The sequence below is a fragment of the Panthera pardus genome, unplaced genomic scaffold, assembly GCF_024362965.1.
Source record: "Panthera pardus isolate Hobbes unplaced genomic scaffold, ASM2436296v1 HiC_scaffold_11, whole genome shotgun sequence".
NCBI classification, from domain to species: domain Eukaryota; kingdom Metazoa; phylum Chordata; class Mammalia; order Carnivora; family Felidae; genus Panthera; species Panthera pardus.
Window position 1 is genome coordinate 6,150,896 of NW_026526666.1, and position 21,175 is coordinate 6,172,070.

General features: G+C 39.3%; 1 protein-coding gene across 1 annotated transcript in view; it reads left to right on the forward strand.

Moving 5' to 3' along the window:
• The window catches only part of SPAG17 (sperm associated antigen 17), a 200,298-nt gene that overhangs the window by 45,998 nt on the left and 133,125 nt on the right, over positions 1–21,175 (forward strand). Inside the window, exons 6-11 of the mRNA XM_053889321.1 lie at positions 481–667; positions 2,213–2,407; positions 4,667–4,848; positions 8,784–8,945; positions 10,087–10,159; positions 10,365–10,477. Coding sequence (XP_053745296.1) covers positions 481–667; positions 2,213–2,407; positions 4,667–4,848; positions 8,784–8,945; positions 10,087–10,159; positions 10,365–10,477 — 912 coding nt within the window. The remainder of the gene's footprint in view (positions 1–480; positions 668–2,212; positions 2,408–4,666; positions 4,849–8,783; positions 8,946–10,086; positions 10,160–10,364; positions 10,478–21,175) is intronic.

The following is a 21,175-nucleotide window of genomic DNA, read 5'->3' on the forward strand; positions in this document are numbered from 1 at the left end:
GATCATGACCTGAGCCGAAGCCGGATGCTTAACCGACTGAGACGCTAGGCACCCCGTGTTTTGTTTTATTTTTAATGAGCAAACAACCTCTCTCTAAGACTCGGACAGAGACTCCCCAGGGTTAGGCTGCAAGATAAACCTAAGATACTGCCATCATGAGGTACTCTGAATCCCCCACTCGCCTTACCCCCCGACAACTGTGGTAGTTTATATGCCCATGCTTGACTCTCCCTTAGGATGAATTCTCTTCTAGAAGACCATTTGTGTAAACAGTCTCCTGGCACCCACCCCTCAGTCCTCAGAGGAGATGTGCCTTATCCCAACCTAGGCCCAACCTGGGATTGCCACTATCCTGGCTTGAAGAATGAATACGTGAAAAATAAATGAGTAAACAAGCAATTGAATGAAATAAACCCAACCGTAGAAAAGCCATTGCTTGCACACTATATGATTTGGAGAAAAAGTATTCTCTTTTTCCAGGTAATAGAAGATCGTTTCAAGATAGAAAAGGATAAAGGGAAAGCAAAATCTCCCAAGGAGAAGAAGTCCTCAAGTGCCAAGGTTGCCAAAGGGAAGGGAAAGGATCCTCCTGAGGCGAACACAGCAGTGAAGAAGACCACACAGCTGAAACGGAGAGGGGAAGACGATGACACTAAACCTTACATTGGTCGGTGACATGCCCTCCTGTGGGCTACCTTTCCCTTCCTGCCTTCCAATCTACAAATTAGCTTGAGAAATCATTCCAATAACGATGCTTAATCTTTCACTCTTTATGAAACCACAAATCACATACTACCCATGATACCCTAATCGAAAAATATTGTTCTGTAGCAGTTCATTTGTGTTTTCAGCAAATATTTATTTAGCTCAGGTCTTGTTGCTGTGGGCAACATTGTCATAATGCGAATAGGAAGTCACGAGCTGAGTGTGCTACCACCAAATAGCTTCCTACCTTGTTGGGGGCATTTTAAAAAGTCAGCCATAATTATGAGACAAACTAGAAAGTGACTGGGCTAACAAACTAGAAAGTGTTGTAATGAGTGAAATACGGTGGCGATAAAATCAGACCAGTGAATTTGGGACTCACACAGAGCACACAGTTTCCTGACCTGACCTCAGCTTCTCCTGCTATTAGTTTCTCTTAGGGCAACTAGAATTTCCTTTCATTTTTGATTATTGATATAAAGCTGGTTTGACCCGTGCAGCCTGTGAGTAATTCATTGCCACCGTCACTTGAACCCAGATGGAGCTTCCTGTTATTATTGGCATTGCGTTCAAACGAGGTGGCAGGCCTTTACATCCTTTATCAATTTGCCTCTCCTGACGTATCTCTGCTCTAAATCCACTAGACCTAGAAGCTATGATATGATGGATTCGGTAGATAATATCAACACTGATTCGTTTAGTGATAGGAGAGAAATTATCGCTTAAAAATGAAAAGTTTGTGCATGCTGCATTATTTGTAAATTTATCTTCACGGGCTATTGTGGGATTTAATGTTTTCACATACCATCTAGCATGAATATTAAAGTACAACAATTATTTTTACCCCTCAGAATCTCACAGTCAAGGATAAACTCATATTTTAACATTAATAAAAACAGTGTAATGAGGGCTAAGCAGAGGGGGGAAATTTAGGAAGGTGCACAATATATATTTTAAAAGTTTAATGCAATAAGTATATAATTGCTACGTAACCCATACTCAGCATTCACACCTATTGACATAAATACACAGAATACTTTGGTAGGGGGCATGTCCATATTCGATATTTCCCTCTCCTGTAAACACCTCTACTTATAAAATACCACAAAGCTGCAGCCACTCGTAATTCAGGAGTAAAGCCAGATGTTGCTCAAAAGAGGTTGAACCCCCCTCCAAATTACAGCCCACAGCCTAAACCTTTTCTTTTTACAAAAACCCGAGCACACATTTTCCATGACCACAGGCCCCACGTATGTTTGTCCTTCTATTATGACTCTATCTCATTTACAAAAGTGATTTAATATTTTGTAAAATGGCCACAGCCTTTTCACTGGAAGGGTAATAATGAAAACCAGTCAACATGACTGCATTCCGGCCAACTGGACTGTTTTTGGCAAGCCGGAGGTATTATAAACGCATGCATAATGTATGTAGCCATTGAACTGGCTGAGTGCAACCTGTTCTCTTTTAAAATGACGGCTGCTCTTTTTTATGGTATTTTGAACAGACGATGAGCCAGATGATGGTGCCCAACATTACATTATAGTCGTGGGCTTCAACAATCCTCAGCTATTAGCGATTATGACTGAGCTTGGCATTCCCATAAGCAGCGTGATTAAAATATCTTCAGAGAATTATGAGCCTCTGCAGACACACCTGGCAACAGTTAGCCAGCAGCAGGAAGTTCTTCTTCAGCCAGAAGGTATGCAGTCTGCTATACAACCCGCTGAATCTTTCAGTATCACCCACTGTCTGTAAAGTACAAATAGATTTTTCTTTCCAAAAAAATAGTCACGCAATAATACATTCATTGTTAAATCCTTTTAAGGCTCTGATTCGCTGTTTATGCTGCTTGCCCTAGTCAGGTGCTGTAAATTTTACAAATTAAGATTGTGTTCTGTTTATATCCCTGTGTAGCCACAGAGAGCACGGACTGTGGGTCGGAAGACTTGGTTATCTGACTACCTTTCTCAGGGACAGTTCATGTAGAACTTTTACCTGAAGTGTGGGCTAGAAAAGATCGACTGTAGCTAATGGGTTCTTCCAGAAGCCACAGTCACGACATGGCCCACGGGAGGTCATAGCTTTGGATTCTTGGTGTGTTTTGCTTCTGGCTTATTGTGATAAATCAGAGAGGGCACTCTATCTTCCAAGCCTTAGACTATGAAGCTATAGAGTGAAGGCCCTACCACACTGCCATTCACACATTTGGAGTCACGGGATCTTCATCCAAGGGAGTCGTGCCAGAATGGCACTGTGGGAAGGGAACTGAAAGTCACTGGACCCTTTAGCGATAGAACAGGGATTCTGTGTAAGCCTGCGTGACCTGAAAGTCCAAGAGTTTCTGCCACCTTCTGTTGCTTTTATTGTTATTTACTAATAATACCATTTGCACAGCATTTTGTAATCTGTATAGGGATTACAGATTATATTATATATTATATATGTTGTATAACCACATCCCAATTTCTAGAACACTATGTTTTGAAATTCTGTTCCACATGAGAAATTTCTACCACTGATGATAATAAGAGTCACCATTTATGGGGCAGATGCCTCGGGACGGGGCTCAGTGCTAAGGGCTTTAAGTGCATCGATTTCTATAGTTGCTACAACCACCCTCAGAAGCATGTTTTATTACGGCCGGTCCCCAACTCACAATGGTTGGACTTAACAAATTTTCAACTTTACGATGGTGTGAAAGAGATTTGCATTCAGAAGAAACCTTACCTTGAAGTTGGAATTTTGATTTTTTTTCCTCGGCTAACAACATGCTGTATGATCCTCTTTTGTGATTCTGGATGGTGGCAGCTCCCGGTCATCCACGTAATCACGAGGGAAAACTACCAATATGCTGACGATCATTCTGTCCCACACAACCATTCTGTTTCTCACTTTCAGTACAGTATTCGATAAATTACGTGAGATTTGCAACACTCTATTACAAAATAGGCTTTGTGTTAGATGATGTTGCCCAACTGTAGGGCTAATGTAAGTGTTCTGAGCATGTTTAAGGTAGGCCAAGCTAAGCTATGATGTGTATTATATGCACTTTCAAATTTTCAATGTATGATGTGTTTATTGGGATACAACCCCATCCTCATCATATGTCAAGTAGGATCTGTATTTCCATTTTACCAAAAGGACTCTCAGCCTTGAGGCAGCTATTAAGGATGAGGTGAGATTCAAACCCAGATACTCCTGTCTGAAAGCATAGTTGTAACATTAAATAACTTATTATTGAAGCCAGTGAGAAAATGTCCCATAAGTCTGTAGCCTCTCTACAAAAAAAAAAAATTAATATATAGAAATAGAATCACAGAAAAATAGACTTTATAGTAGAATAATATCTTAGTAGTAGAACCCATTTAGTTATAGGTGTAATAAACATAAATATTATAGGCAAAATTTCGTGTGTAACTTTATGGGAATCGGTCATTATTTTACAGTCAGAGCACAAATGCTCAGAGAAGGCTCTAGCTATTTGCATGTGACCAAAAGTTACCTGAAGCATCAATCATTGACATGGTCTATTTTTAGCCATGTGGGAGGAAGAATTGGATCACCAGCTTTTCTAACCCATTATGAAACAAACACACTAAGATGGTCAAACAGTGATTTGGCAGAAAAACTGCTCCTACACAGATGAGATCTAAGGGTGATAGATATCTCGAGCATATTTAGCTCCACAAATGTGTGACCTTACCATAAGGTTTCTGGGCCTCAAGTGTAAAATGAAGGGGTGGGATGAGCTCGGGTTTAATATCAATTTCAGAAGTGAAATCCTCTGATTTCATAACTCTATAATCCAAGTCCAAAAGCTTCTCAAAATTATGTTTGTTTATTTGCCTTTTCTGATACCGCACAGACACCTTTCAGTGCATGTCACCCACCATGTCCACTTAAAGTGGGAAAAATTCAACATTCTCATCTTGTTGTGTTAACATGTTGCTATGATTAGACATAAAGGCTGAAACACTGAAGAAAGAGAATGCCATAAAAGAACTTGACATTTTCTGGAAATACCTGGAACCAATCCTGAATAATGAGAAACCCGAAACAAATCTCTTTGATGTTGCTCGACTGGAGTACGTGGTCAAGGCAGATGACTTTCCTTCTGACTGGGCAGACAGCGAGATGATGGTTAGTACACGCATTAGTGAGAGTGAATGGTTCGGCCATGTGGTAGTGTGGTTCCATTCATCACATCCACTCATTCCACCGACATTCACCGTGAATTGACTATGCACATGACTTTGGGATAGACTCCACTGAATGTCCAGTGATGGTTATAGCCTGGGTCTTTAGCTTTTAGTATATGAATTAATGGCAAAGAATAAGATGGAGACAGAGATGAAGGAAGGTAATTCTTTTATTTGGTGGCATGTGGCTTTGTCTCATACTTTTAACAGTGTTCTTGGCAGTAGAGTCTCAATATATGGTGTGTTAATTGTGAAAATGGTAAATTTTACAGTTTTTTTCAAATTACATTATCTTTCTTTTTTTAATATGTCAGTTCCAAACATTGCTCTTCTAGGCCCTTGATTTTATTGCCAAAAGTGAATTTTCAATATATTTGGCCAACTGGGTCTATCCTAATGGGATAACTTGGACCCACCCCAACAATTAACAAGTATTTTCCGAGAGCATTTACTGGCCCCTGCTACTGAGGATCTTGCAGAGGCATGACCAAAACCATGAAACAGAGAAGCAGTGTTCAAGTGCTCAGCTAGGTGAAATATACTCTAAGTTTCTGATTAATTTAGAAAAAGAAGAAATGGGGTGTATCAAAAAGTAATAGCAAAGGCTAGATACACAAGGGTTTTTTTTTTTTTAAAAAGAAGGTTGAGTGACTACTTCTCACGGATGTTGTGGAAGATATCCAAGCATCCCTATCACAGAAGACTTCTCCAGTCTCTTTCTGGCCGACCCCCTATTCCCACAAACAGGGGCCCAGAAGTGCTGAATTCCCTGCAGGGTGATATATTTCAGCATCAAGGGAGCTGAATTCTTAGGGAAAGCAGAGAGAATTCTTAGGGAAAGCAGGAATGATCACACCAGGTGAGTGCTCTAAATGGAGCTGGGCAAAGCAGGATACAGGGGGTCCATGGGTGTCTGTGCACAGTGAGTATGGATAGCTAACAAAAAGAAAACTGTATAAAAGGAGAGTAATATTGAAGCCTGGAACAGTTTCCGAGTCAAAGGATAGGCTGCCCGTGGTCATGGGTTGGAGCATAAACATCTCTCACTGTGAGAGTCCCTGACTATAGTGTCTTGACATGGATGTGCACATGGTAAGAAAAAACACTGAGGAGGGAGGCCCACATCTGCACTTTGAAGGGTGGACAAGATTGGAATAAGTAACAATGCGTAGATCAGCTTGAGTGATTAAGACTGTCAACATAAAGCAGGAAATGTCATAATTGTAGAAATAGAACACAGAAGTCTGAGACTTTGCCAATTGTAAGAATAAATATTAGCCTTGACCTATGTATGGAGATGAAGCTGACCTTAGAGAGAATCTGTGGCTGAAGGCAGAGTTGTTCTAAGCAAAACTGGTTGCTATGAACTCCCTTGGCATGGCCTCTTTCCACCCCTTCATCTAGACATCTCCATCTCTCCTGTTTTGTCTTTCACTTTTCCGCCTCCTAAACCAGAGTTCAGAAAAGAATCCACTGCCCTCTGTCCTGTACTGTTTCATGCCAAATTTGGTCAATATGCTTCTCTACCCTGGAGATATTGGCATTCCAAGTAATGTAATACTATGATCATTCCCTCCTATTCTATGGGAATTCTGGATTATACCCAACAAGTATGAGATATGTTTGGGGAAGAAGCTATGTCTCTAGATATCCATGAAACCCCACCTCAAAGCCAGCTTCCTACTCTCTCTCTCCAATAGACCCTTTCTTCTCCTAAGAACATAAAATCTATGCCTAACAAAAACCCACATCTACAAATTTATGTTGGAGAAATAATCTTCCTGTCATCTGGGCCACATCCTGGCTGCATAACCTCTCAAGAACTTGCATACATTTTTGGTTCAATCAGGTGTAGGAGATATAATTCCTGAGCCATAATTCAGAGGAGGCAGTAAAAAGCATCTTCCAAGGCAGCCTCAGACCACGTGTCTTTCACTCTTGCTCTAGTTAGGGCTTTCTTCTTTGTGATTTCTTCACCCTCCAGGCATAGACTGAGAAGAGCTGAAATGTACTGAACCCAAGGTAGAGTACATTCCATTGATCTTCAGCACATAGATGTAAACACCAAGGCACCTAATCACAGCTTCAAAAGACCCAGAACCCTGCTTCCTCCTCCAGTGTCCACAATTTTCTGTTCATTAGAAGATTTTAATCCCTCCATTTTTAAAGAAAATGAGCAGACTATTTTACTTCTTTAAAACATAGAGTAGAAGAATTTAAATGGCAATTAAAGTTCAGAAATTTTTATGTTAAAAAAAATAGTATCGTCTCAGTTGAAATACTAGAACATTCCTGACCTCAGAACTAGAACGTTAACACCGAGGATGTCTAGTCAGGCCTTGAAAGGAACAGTCAGGAATGAAAATATTCGGTTGTCTAGAGAGCCACTTACGGCTAGGGTGCCCAGCTGGACACACTGATCTCCTATCAATCAGTTTGCAAGTATTTATTGAATATCTTCTTCATGCCAGAGCTGTGGTCTGGGTCCAATTGCAGTAGTTTTTTTAGAGTCCAAACATGCCTTTATAAGGTACCATTTGTACTGGCTGAATGACCCAGTATTGAGGATGATAGAGAAAGAGAGCCTTGAAAACGGTTTGGTAATGGGCTTGGGTTCAAAAAGAAAGGTTTCATATCGAAGGACAACGTTCACATTAAAGTTTGGATCACCTGAGAAACCCAAGAGTAATAAATCTACTTCTCATAGAAATAGACTAAATACATGGTATGGACACATGATGTCACACACTCAGCTATATGTGTAAGTTGGTAATGGCCTCATATCCAAAGCAGAAGCCAGGCAACGAGTCTTCTTCCTCTCTGGAAGAAGGAAAGCATTAGTACCTTTGTCTGCAAACAAGTCGGCTATATTTCTGCTGAACCAAGGTAACGAAAGCTTTACATCAAATAAATGCCCATCAAGAAGTGCTAACTGCTCACGTAAGACATCTGCAACATCTCAAGTTAAGACCTGGGTTGCTGACATAATTTTCTGGCTTTTAGCATGCGATTTGCTGTTTTATTTAAAATGAATTAGCTAGTTAAGGTAAGGGATCATCAGGCAGAAGTCTTACCATATTTCTTATAAACACAAGCAAAAACTGTGTTTCTGTGCCAGAATTTAGGCAAAGAGTAGCATGTTGAAGCTTAACTGAAGAATGTTCAGTCATTCTTCACACAGTAGGCATGTGAATCCCAGACTGGTAACTCTGCCTTGAAGATGGGTGGAACTCAGCACTTCTCTGGACTCCCGCCAGACTGTGATTCACTAGCCCCCCAAGGAGTTATCTCATTCTACCTTACCTCTGTAACTCAGAGCTAAGATGAGCCCACTTAATTCTCCTTTGTTTTCAGGTAGGCACACCTAGTGATAACAGTGCTTTTCCAGTTCTGGAAATGAAAGCCCAGGTAATAGGGGTATCTGATCGACTACTTGCTTACTTGCTTTCTAAATAACAAAACTTATGGGTATTATATACAGAAACTGTGGACTATCTATTTCTTAGGGTTTTTTTTTCCCCCTGAAGGTAGCACAGAACAGATATTGAAGTTACCTATCCAATATGGTGTTTTAGAAACTGAGACATCAGAGAATGGGCCATGTCACAGAAACTGATGAACAGGGTGTTTTTCACTTAGTTGAAGCATTAATAGATTCTTACGGTATTAGACATAAGGCCCTCCAAAGGGAACATTCCACATTATGGTGAACAAGACGGACAAGAAGGGTTCAACAAATAAAGACTCACTCACCATGGCTGGTATTCAGTGGTTTGGGGATGTGCTTGGTTTAGTTGTTAAGAGAGAAACAAACCATACATCGGTTCCAACAACATAAAGCTAATAATTAACTATCATTAATTCTCTCACCTGTAGCTGGAATTGGGTACTGAAATTTTTGAAAATGTTGCCTGTTTGATGTATCACACCCTGGATTGGAAGAGGCAACACCAACACTATTTGGAAAGCATGAAGCTTATAAATATTCCACAAGTCGTTAGTGAGAAACCTCTCTTGGAAGCCATGTCAGTTACTGAGGTAGGCACATCCTGGGATGTCTTCAGTGGGCTGAATGATGAACTGAACAACTTAATTGTCACATTTGTAAAACGTATGAAGGAAAAATTGCATAAATACTTGTAGGAAGGAAATACGGCCTTCTGGGATTTAAGAGGTAAGAGTGGGAACAAGGAGAGCTCCCCAAACACAGTCTAAAGGACACCTATGTGGTCAGGACTTTATGAAGCTCCCTAACAACCTGCCACATGGAAAATTGATGATAGAACTCACTTTTAGCCCCTGGCACAATAATTAACACCTGAAACACAGAGGGATATTGATAAGTTAATCACATTGTTTATTTAGCACCTAAAATAATGACCAAGACTCATCCCCTGTCCTGCTCATTGAGGTTGACTTTTAAGGAGGATGGCAGTCACGTTAACGGTGGTTTCAACAGAGCATGATGAGCGTTGTGAGAACAGCTCGGGCTGCGGTAGAAACACTAAAACATGGCACCCAACCTGATCTTGAGAGGAGCAGCAAGGGGAGAGGGAGGAGTCGGGAAAGCCTCACCCAGCAGGGTAAGTGATGTGGGTGAAGGCTGCGTATGAACTGTCTATAGGAAAGCCTGATGGGGGAAGGGACAGAAAGGTATTCTCAAGAAAGGGGCAAAGATGTACACACATATAGGGCCAAAGGAAAGAAGTATTAGCTCACAAGCCAGGACCACAGGGTAGGTCTGTGCTCCCAGGTAGTATGTGCAAAATGGATAACAACACGAACTCCTATTAAAGAGACAGGAGGAGGATGCCCTCTGGTGCTGAGTTAGAGAGTTTGGGTTGTACCCTTAAGGTTATGGGGGACCACTGACAGAGTTTAAAAGGGAGCGTGGCATGATTCTGAGTCACCCAGGGACCAGTGCCCTGTCTCCCCATCCCTTTCCTGGCAATTGCTCATTGGGCTCTGTTAGGGAAAATTGAAAAATGTCCATTAACCATTAACTTCTTCCCTCCCTCAGACAAAACCCTTTCATTTGATCCTAATATTAGCCAATGGTTTTGTGGTGTGAACGTAATTATACAATCTCAGAATCCCGTCAGACCCCATCACGCCAGCATTTGACGAAAGAATCTCTCAGCTGGATACCTCAGTCATTTCTTTTGAATACTTCTTTTAGGCTCCACAACCTGTTGCTCCAACCCCTGGCAAGAAGAAAGCACAGTATGAGGAACCCCAAGCCCCACCATCAGGCATGTATGAAACCTGAAAACCAACATTGTGACCTGGGGCTTTAAGGAATACTGACTAGCCTCCATATTGCCTTCAGACATCCCTCCACCTAAACATCCTGCATTTATTAGTGCATGGTCATAGTTTGAATTTATGGATCAAATTTTGATGGAAGAAATGGAGAACACATCTTAAGCGAGCAATGACATATTGTATATTTTACAGTAGCTTTCGTCTTCACAACTGAAGTAGACATGAGATATTACAATGACTTGCTGAATCCAATTCCAGAAGAATTCATTTCTGTGCCCCTGATACTGCACTGTATGCTGGAACAGGTAGGTGGGTATACGCCGAGGCTTTTTTCCCAGGTGGGTCACCTTGTCAGTCACTTCAACTCCCTTTGTTTGGGGTTTTAACTATTTTAAAACTACACACATAATACCTGAGTGCATTCTCCTTTATAAAGATTAGAACATTTTAGATAAAACTAAAGTTTGCTTTGACCATCTGTTTTAATATCCTTTCTTTTGCAATATTCTGGAACAATTTATATAACATTCCCTGAAGTTTCAGCAGACATGGCCTTGAAACTATCTGTGTCTTCTGTCACTTTTAAATTTATTTTTAAATTTACATCCAAGTAAGTTAGCGTATAGTGCAATAACGATTTCAGGAATAGGTTCCAGTGACTCATCCCCTATGTATAACACCCAGTGCTCATCCCGACAAGTGTCTTCCTTAATGCCCCTTACCCATTTAGCCCATCCCCTCACCCACAACCCCTCCAACAACCCAAAGTTTGTTCTCTGTATTTAAGAGTCTCTTATGTTTTATCTCCCTCCCTGTTTTATATTATTTTTGCTTCCCTTCTCTTATGTTCACCTGTTTTGTATCTTAAATTCCACATATGAACGAAGTCATATTATATTTGTCTTTCTCGGACTGACCAATTTCGCCTAGCATAATACCCTCCAGTTCCATACACGTAATTGCAAATGGCAAGATTTGTTTCTTTTTGATTGCAGAGTAATACTCCATTGCATATATATATATATATATATATATATATATATATATATATATATACACCCCACATCTTTATCGATTCATCCATCGATGGACATTTGGGCTCTTTTCATACTCTGGCTATTGTCGATAGCACTGCTATAAACATTAGGGTGCATCTGCCCCTTTGAAATAGCACACCTGTATCCCTTGGGTAAATACCTAGTAGTGCAATTGCTGGGTTGTAGGGTAGTTTTATTTCTAACTCTTTGAGGAACCTCCATACTGTTTTCCAGAGTAGCTGCACCAGTTTGCATTCCCATCAGCAGTGCAAAAGGGATCCTCTTTCTCCACATCCTTGCCAATATCTGTTGTTGCCCGAGTTGTTAATTTTAGCCATTCTGACTGGTGTGAGGTGGTATCTCATTGTGTTTTTTTTAACGTTTATTTATTTTTGAGAGAGAGACAGAGCATGAGCTGGGGAGGGGCAGAGAGAGAGGGAGACACAGAATCTAAAGCAGGCTCCAGGCTCTGAGCTGTCAGCACAGAGCCCGACACAGGGCTCAAACCCACGAAGCATGAAATCATGACCTGAGCTGAAGTCAGACACTTAACCAACTGAGCTACCCAGGCGCCCCTCATTGTGGTTTTAATTTGTATTTCCCAGATGATGAGTGATGTTGAGCATTTTTTTCATGTATCTGTTAGCCATATGGATGTCTTCTTTGGAAAAGTGTCTGTTCATGTCTTTTTCCCATTTCTTCACTGGATTATTTGGTTTTTGGGTGTTGAGTTTGATAAGTTCTTTATAGATTTTGGATACTAACCCTTTATCTGATATGTCATTTACAAATATCTTCTCCCATTCTGTTGGTTGCCTTCAAGTTTTGCTGATTGTTTCCTTTACTGTGCAGAAGGTTTTTATCTTGATGAGGCCCCAATAGTTCATTTTTGCTTTTGTTTCCCTTGCCTCCAGAGACATGTTGAGTAAGAAGTTGCTGTGGCCAAGGACAAAGGGGTGTTTGCCTGCCTCTAGGATTTTGCTGGCTTCCTATCTTACATTTAGATCTTTCATCCGTTTGAGTTTATTTCTTGTGTATGGTATAAGAAAGTGGTCCAGGTTCACTTTTCTGCATGTCACTGTCCAGTTTTCCCAGCACAATTTGCTGAAGAGACTGTCTTTATTCAATTGGATATTCTTTCCTGCTTTGTCAAAGATTAGTTGGCCATACGTTTGTGGCTCCACTTCTGGGTTCTCTATTGTGTCCCGTTGATCTAAGAGTCTGTTTTTTTGTGCCAGAACCATACTGTCTTGATGATTACAGCTTTGTAGTGCATCTTGAAGTCCAGGATTGTGATGCCTCCAGCTTTGGTTTTCTTTTTCAGGATTGCTTTGACTATTTGGGGTCTTCTCTGGTTCCATTCAAATTTTAGGATTGTTCCAACTCTGTAAAGAATGCTGGTGTTGTTGTGATTGGGATAGCATTGAATATGTAGATTGCTTTGGGTAGTATTGACATTTTAACAATATTTGTTCTTCCAATCCGTGAGCATGGAATATTTTTCCATTTTTTTGTTTGTCTTCTTTAATTTCTTTCATAAGCTTTCTATAGTTTTCTGTGAATAGATTTTTCAACTCTTTGGTTAAGTTTATTCCTAGATATTTTATGGGTTTGGCTGCAATTGTAAATGGGATAGCTTCCTTGACTTCTCTTTTTGTTGCTTCATAATTGGTGTATAGAAATGCAACTGGATTTCTCTGCATTGGTTTTATATCCTGCAACTTTGCTGAATTCATGGATCAGTTCTAGCAGTTTTTTGGTGGAATCTTTTGGGTTTTCCCTATAGACTATCATGTCATCTGCAAAGAGTGTAAGTTTGACCTTGCTGATTTGGATGCTTTTATTCCTTTGATTGCTGACGCTAGGACTTCCAATACTATGTTGGATAACAGTGGTGAAAGTGGACATCCCTGTGGTGCTCCTGACCTTAGGGGGAAAGCTCTCAGTTTTTCCCCATTGAAGATGATTTAGCAGTGGGTCTTTCCTATATGGCTTTTATGATCTTGAGGTATGATCCTTCTATCCCTACTTTCTTGAGGGTTTTTATCAAGAAAGGATGCTTTATTTTGTCAAATGCTTTCTCTGCATCTATTGAGAGGAACATGTGGTTCTTGTCCTTTCTTTTATTGATGTGATGTCTCACATTGATTGTTTTGTGGATATTGATCCAGCCCTGCATCCCAGGTATAAATCCCACTTGGTCATGGTGACTAATTATTTTAATGTATTGTTGGCTAGTATCTTGTTGAGGATTTTTGCATCCACGTTCATCAGGGAAATTGGTCTATAGTTCTCCTATTTAGTGGGGTCGTTGTCTGGTTTTGGAATCAAGGTAATGCTGGCTTGATAGAATGAGTTTGGAAGTTTTCCTTCCATTTCTATTTTTTGTAACAACTTCAAAAGAATAGGTGTTAACTCTTCTTTAAATGTTTGGTAGAGTTCCCCTGGAAAGCCCGCCGGCACTGGACTCTTGTTTTTTGGGAGATTGTTGATTACTAATTCAATTTCTTTACTGGTTATGGGTCTGTTCAAATTTTTTATTTCTTCTTGTTTCAGTTTTGGTGGTTTACATGTTTCTAGGAATTTTTCCATTTCTTCCAGATTGCCCAATTTATTGACATATAATTGCTCATAATATTCTCTTATTATAGTTTGTATTTCTGCAGTGTTGGTTGTGATCTCTCCTCTTTCATTCTCGATTTTATTTGGGTCCTTTCCTTTTTCTTTTTGATCATACTGGCTAGAGAGTTTATCAATTTTGTTAATTCTTTCAAAGAACCAGCTCCTGTTTTCCTTGATCTGTTATACTGTTTGTTTTGTTTTAATTTTGATAGCATTGATTTCTGCTCTAATCTTTATTATTTCCTGTCTTCTGCTAGTTTTGGGTTTTATTTGCTGTTCTTTTTCCAGTTCTTTAAGGTGTAAGGTTATGTTGTGTATCTGAGACCTTTCTTCCTTCCTTAGGAAGGCCTGGATTGCTATATACTTCCCTCTTATGACCACCTTTGCTGCATCCAGAAATTTTGGGCTGTGGTGTTATCATTTTCATGGGTTTCCATGTACTTTTTAATTTCCTCTTCGATTTCTTGCTTAGCCCATTCACTCTTTAGTAGGATGTTCTTTAGTCTTCAAGTATTTATTGTCTTTCCCAATTTTTTCTTGTGGTTGATTTCAAGTTTTGTAGCGTTGTGGTCTGAAAATATACACAGTATGATCTCAGTCTTCTTGTACTTTTTGAAGGCTGATTTGTATCCCAGTATTTGATCTATTCTGGGGAAAGTTCCATGTGCACTTAAGAAGAATGTGTATTCTGCTGCTTTAAGATGAAATGTTCTGAATACATCTGTTAAATCCATCCAATCCAGTGTGTCCTTCAAAGTCATTGTTTCCTTGTTGATTTTCTGTTTAGATGATCTGTCCCTTGACATAAGTGGGGTGTTGAAGTCCCCTACTATTATGGTATTATTATCAATGAGTTTCTATATGTTTGTGATTAATTGATTTATATATTTGGGTGTTTAACGTTGGGGGCATAAATGTTTACAATTATAAGGTCTTCTTGATGGATATACCCCTTAATTATGACGTAATGCCCTTCATCACCTCTTGTTATAGTCTTTATTTTAAAATCTAGATTGTCTGATATAAGTATGGCTACTCTGGCTTTCTTTTGATGACCATTAGCATGATAGATGGTTCCCCATCCCTTACTTTCAATTTGGAGTTGTCTTTAGGTCTAAAACGGATCTCTTGTAAACAGCGTACAGATGGATCTTGTTTTCTTATCCATTCTGTTACCCTATGTCTTTTGATTGGAGCATTTAGTCCATTGACGTTTAGAGTGAACACTGAAATATATGAATTTATTGCTATTGTGTTGCCTGTAGAGTTTCTCGTGGTGTTCTCTGGTCCTTTCTACTCTTTGTTGCTTTTGGTCATTTCTCCCTCAGTGAATGACCCTTAAAATTTCTTGCAGGGCTGGTTTAGTGGTCACAAACTCCTTTAGGTTTTGTTTGTCTCAGAAACTTTTTATCTCTCCTTCTATTTTGAATGAAGCTGTGCTGGATAAAGAATTCTTGGCTGCATATCTTTCCAATTCAGCACACTGAATATATCCTGCCATCCCTCTGGCCTGCCAAGGTTAAGGACTTTTTTCTCTTGTTGCTTTCATGATTCTTTCCTTGTCTGTGTATTTTGTGAATTTGACTATGATATGCCTTCTTGATGGTCGGTTTTTGTTTTTGTTGTATGGGAGTTGAGTGGGAGTTCTCTTCTACTCTTTTTTTCTTTCCTTCATCTTCTGGGACCCCTATTATTCGGATGTTATTCATTTTTAATGAGTCACTGAGTTCTCTAATTCTATTGTTGTGCTCTTTTGCCTTAGCTTCCCTCTTTTTTTTCTGATTCATTATTTTCCATAAGTTTGTCCTCTGTATCGCTGATTCACTGCTCTGTTTCATCCATCCTTGCTGCCATGACATCCATTTGAGATTGCATCTCAGTTGTAGCATTTTTAATTTCGTCCTGACTAGATTTTACTTTTTTTAAAATCTCTGCAAAAAGAGATTCTATGTTTTTTTCAACCCCAGCTAGTATTCTTATTATCATGATTCTAAATTCTGGTTCAGACATCTTACTTGTATCTGTGTTGATTAAGTCCCTGGCTGTCATTTCTTCCTATTCTTTATTTTGGGGTGAATACTTTTATTTTCTCATTTTGGAGGAAGAAAAGTATTAATTATTTTATTAAATTATTTTTAACATTTAAAGAATTAATTTATTTTATTGAAAAAATAAAAATTAAAAAATTAAAAACAAAAAATCAAATAAAGGATGCTAGATCCTAGGATCCTAGGTGTGTTTTGGTCTGGTTGTTGAAAGAAGCTTGATAGAATAGAGAAAAAAAGGAAAGAAAAGAAAAGGAAAAAAAAGAAAAATGTTTGAAAATTTTATAAAATGAATACAATAAAATAGATAAAATGAAATGATGAAAATAAATTACAATTTTAAAAATATTATAAAAAATAAAATATACAGTAGAAAAAAATTAAAGAAAAATCTTTCATAAAAACGGAAAATAAAAATAATTTTTTCTCTTTCTATATTCAAGAATAAGAAAAGAAAAAGAAAAAATTTGAATAGATGGACCAGCGAACAGAATGAAATACAATTGAAGTTACATCCATGTTCCCCCAGAAGTCAAACTATGAAGCACTTTATAACCCATAAACTTAGCAGGCGGAAAGACTTGTGGTGTTTCTCCAGAGGGTAGTTGGCACAGTTGGACAGGGCTTGGTGTAACGGCTCAATTCTCCACTAGATGGTGCTGCTTAGCTTAATGGGGTGGATCGTTATGCATGAGTACACCTGTATGTGCATGTACAGGAGAGGTGAAAATGGCGTCACCCAACTACCTAGTCTCTAGTATCAGAATTATGTGCTCTCACCCACTGGCAATCAAGCACCCCTGCTTTGTCTTTGGCTTCCGTCCACTCCCTGCTTCTACACCATCTGCAACCAAGCCATCAGCCTGCCAGGTAGCATCTCCCTCCCGAGTTTTATCTCCACCCCTCTGGAGAGGGTCTCCCCAAGCAATGGCCAGGTGCTGGCCACCCCCAGGAATGTTCCTGCGACCGCACTGCTGTAGATGCCCAGAGACTGCCACTGAGTGCCAGCCTGACCCAGAAGAAGTTCACATGATTGTGTAGAAGCAGCGTTTCAGGGATTATGGTAAATCACAACACACATCTGGCCCCAGGCTTCACTGCCCCTTAATGTCCTCGTTCCAACATCAGCAAACATGGCTGTTCTCCAGGGTCCACTGGAACCTTTGCCACACTGCCTCTACCAAATGTCCTCCCAGCAGGGGACCCACCTCTCCCCATGTGGCCCAAGGACCCCTGGGACCTTGCGGTCTTCTCCTGGGGATTCGCCCTTCCTACCAGAGTACTGCCAGGTATGGAGCTGAGGAGTTTCAGACTCTGGGATCCCCTGTTTATAGAGTCCTAATGGTATTGAAACCCTTTCCTTTCTCCTTTCTCCCTTTCTTGTTAAGTCCCTTATGGGTGTTTCCACTCTTTCTCTTTCTCTCCAGCTGCTTTAGAGGGGAGTGCTTTTCCTATACTCTCCCCCTGTCTGCTCTTCTCTCCACAAGCAAAAACAGCTCCTTACCCTCCGCGGCTTCTCTCTCCCCCAGTTCACCTGTCTGCGCTGCATACGTGCATAGTTCTCTGGTTCAGGTTATGCAGATTGTTTTGTAAGTCCTCAGATTAGTTTTCTAGTTGTGCAAGATGATTTGGTATAGATCTAGCTTCTGTTCAGGGAAGAGAGAAGCAAAAACCTTCCATGCTGCTCTGCCATCTTGGCCCCTCCCTCCTGTGTCTAGTGTTATTTTAATGAATGAGAAAGGGAGGTAGACAGGTGGTTAATGGTCTTTGTCTTTAAAATTTCTTTTATACTTGTAGGTTTAATCAGGTTTTTCTCTTTTTCAGGCCAATTTTGATCATTAGTGTTTTTTAATAAACATCCCCATTTTATTTGCGTTTTTAATATCACATAAAGTTCTTTGCTCACTTACACACATTTTAAAGTTTCCTTTGCATCTGGTTATGTTCCTTTTCTATGACTGATGTTATTTATTTTACTCTTCTGTCTTCTTGATCATGGTTGTCAGTGGCATATCTATTGTATTGGTCTTTTCAAAGTACTAGCATTTTGTTTCATTGACCAACTTTCATTTTACTTTTTGTTTAATTAATTTCTTCATTTATCTTTATTATTTCCCTCTTTCTACTTTCTTTATTTTGTATTTCATTTGAATTGAAAGCTTATTTCATTTATTTTCAGGCTTTTTGCTTTACTTAAGGCTACACATTTCCTTTGAGTATTTCTTTGGCTGTATCTTGATGCTTTCAATCTATTCAGTTCTAAATCTTTTATTTTCCATTGTTTACTGTCAGTTCCGAATTTTATTGTGTTATGGGCCGTAAAGATGGTCTGCGTCTTAAAAAATGTTTTTTAATTTCCTGAACTTCCTGTGTGACCTGATATATGTGGTCAATTCTTGTGAGTTTTCCAGATGTATTTGAAAAGAGTTGTTATAAATTAACTCATTTAATCCTTAGAACAACCTTATGAAGCAGAAACTATTTTTGTTCCCCATTTTACAGATAAGGAAACTGAGGCATAAAAAGGCTAAGTAACTTGTCCAGTGGTCAGTGTCAGAAATTCCTTTTAAACCCAGTCAATCTGAGTGGAAAAGTATTTTGATGGCTTCGCTTTTTGTCTTCTTTCTTCTAATGTTGTTTATAAATCTGATGTCAATCAGATACGTTTTCTTTGTAGGTAATCTGTTTTTTCTTTCTGGCAGCTATTAGAGTTTTCTCTTTATAATTCATAACACAAGGTATGTCCAGGTATGGCTTTGTTTGTTTTATCGTTGTCACTAATGCTCTAAAGGAGTATAATCTGGTTTCCCGTTACATTCTGAATAATATAAAAAATTCCTTACACTGGCCCATAAAGCCCTAAAAACACGGTTCTGGCCTGATCTGTCATCTCATCTCCTGCCTCCACACCCACCACACACCCCCCTCATCATCCACATAGGCTTTCTGGGCTTTCGACAAATACACTATTTAATTCCACCTTAGCTTTTTACTCCAACTCCTCTTCCTAGAAAGTTTTTGACCCTCATGTCTGCAAAAGGGTGGATATTCCTTGTCATTCACTCCCCAGTGGAAATGACATTCCATAGTCTTTCTCCCACCACCTGATCTAAAGGAATCCCCTGACAACAGAGTGCTTGTTACCACATCACTTTGTTTAATCCTCTTATCAACAACTGCTCTTCTTAAAATAACTTACCTGCTTTGTGTCTTACCTACCTCCCCTCACTAGAATATAAGCTCCATGCAAGCAGGGACCTAACTCTAATCTTGTTCACCGCCATATGCCCAGCACACAATAACCACATCTAACCCACAGCAGACACTGAATATGTATTTGCTGAATTAAATCTATCCTCGGGGTATCTAGGTGGCTGAGTTGGTTGAGCATCTGACTCTGGATTTCGGCTCAGGTCATGATCATTGTGAGAGGGAGCCCTGTGTCAGGCTCTGCACCGATGGCATGGATCCTGCTTGGGATTTTCTGTCTCCCTCTCTGCCCCTCCCCACATCAAAAGAAAATAAAACATTTAATAAATAAATACATATATCCTCAAATATTATTTTTTCTATTAGTTTATCCATTTATTAGATGGATGTTGGAACTTCTGGTTTTTCCTCCTTGTCTTTTAAATTTTCTATAAATTTTATCTTCTTGGGAAATTCCAGCTTTACTTCCAACTAATTCATTCTTCAGTGGAGTCCAGTCTGCTATTGAAGTGTTTTCTCGAGGGTAAATGTTTTTAATTTATCAATTCTCCAATTTCTTTTTACAACTGCTTGTTATTGTCCTTAGTGCATGGATGTAACATATCCCTATACCCTTCTGAATATTCAAATGTTTATTTTAAAGTCCTTCTCAGATTCCATCATCTTTACCTCCAATATACATTTTATGTATGTTGACTGCTTAGATAAGCACACTCACAGTTGCCTTTCATTACCCCATGATGTTTCTGGAAAACCAGTAGTTTTATTATATTAATAAATTTGTAAAAGCTGAAAAGCCCTCTAGAGCTTGCAGTGTCATCATTTTATTTATCTTAGTCTTTCTTATTTTATTCAACTCAATCCAAAGCAAGAAACATGTATTAACCACCTGCTATATTTCAGGCACCAGCAGATGACCTCAATTCCTCACACAGGAAGGCACCCAATCATAATACATGTTGATTGAAAAAATACTTAATAATGGGATGACAAAAAGGTGAAATATAAGAGGAATGGGATAGAATTTTCCAAGACAGAATATTAGAGATTGACATTTCAGAGGTAGAATGGTTTTGAGTGGTCTTTTGTGATTGGAGCGGGTCCAAGAGACAATCGAAGGTAGAAAGTGGAGACGTGAGTGGCTCTTTTGAAAGTAAGGAGTTGACAAAAGGTGATGGATATGAGGCTATTTTGTTATCCATCTATAGCAGTGGTTTTCAGCAGCGGCTGATTTTGCCTCCTAGGGGACATTTGTCTGGAGATATTTGGGTTATCACAATTACAGGGGATGCTACTGGCATCAAATGGGTACAAGCCAGGGATACAGCTAAACATTCTCCATTGCACAAAACAGAACCCACAACAAGTAACTGTCTAATTCAAATGTCTTAATTTCCAAGGTAGAGAAACTGTATAAAAGGATGTGAAATCACAGAGGATGATTGCAGGATTTAAGGTGACAAGAAAAGTTGTAATTTAGGTGCCTACCTTGATTACATTTCAACTCCTTTTGTTTACCATGTAAAATTGAACAGGGCATTTAATCTTTCTAGACCTCAGTTTCCCCATATAAAGGAGACTATTACCCTTGACTGATCTCACCGTCATTATCTTGAAGAAGGAATGAGGACTTGACTTGAACCCAGTTCTTCCCACTCAGTAGCCTTGGGCTTGCACCAGTCACTAACTTCACTCACCCTAGCTCTTCCTCTGTAAAATGAAGATAATACCTACTCCACAATGTTGCTGTGGGGCTTAAATGAGATAATGGCTGAGAAGCTGCCCCGTACAGTGCTTGACATAACATAGGCGCTCAATAAATACTTCTTGAACCCAAAGGGTATGTGAGCAGTTTTGAGTGCTTTAAGAGAAAGAGCAAATCATTAAGAAACAAAAAAATTCTTATATGGTTATTTTGACTCCTGCCATAGTAAATTTTCCTATTTACCATTTACGTTTCATGGTATCTATTTTAATACATACATTAAAATTATATCTACTTTTGTGCCTGCATTATAAACACTTTCCCTTTTGTTTTGGTAACCACTGGTAGTTACATTGCTACTTTGTGTCATCACTGTATTTTACT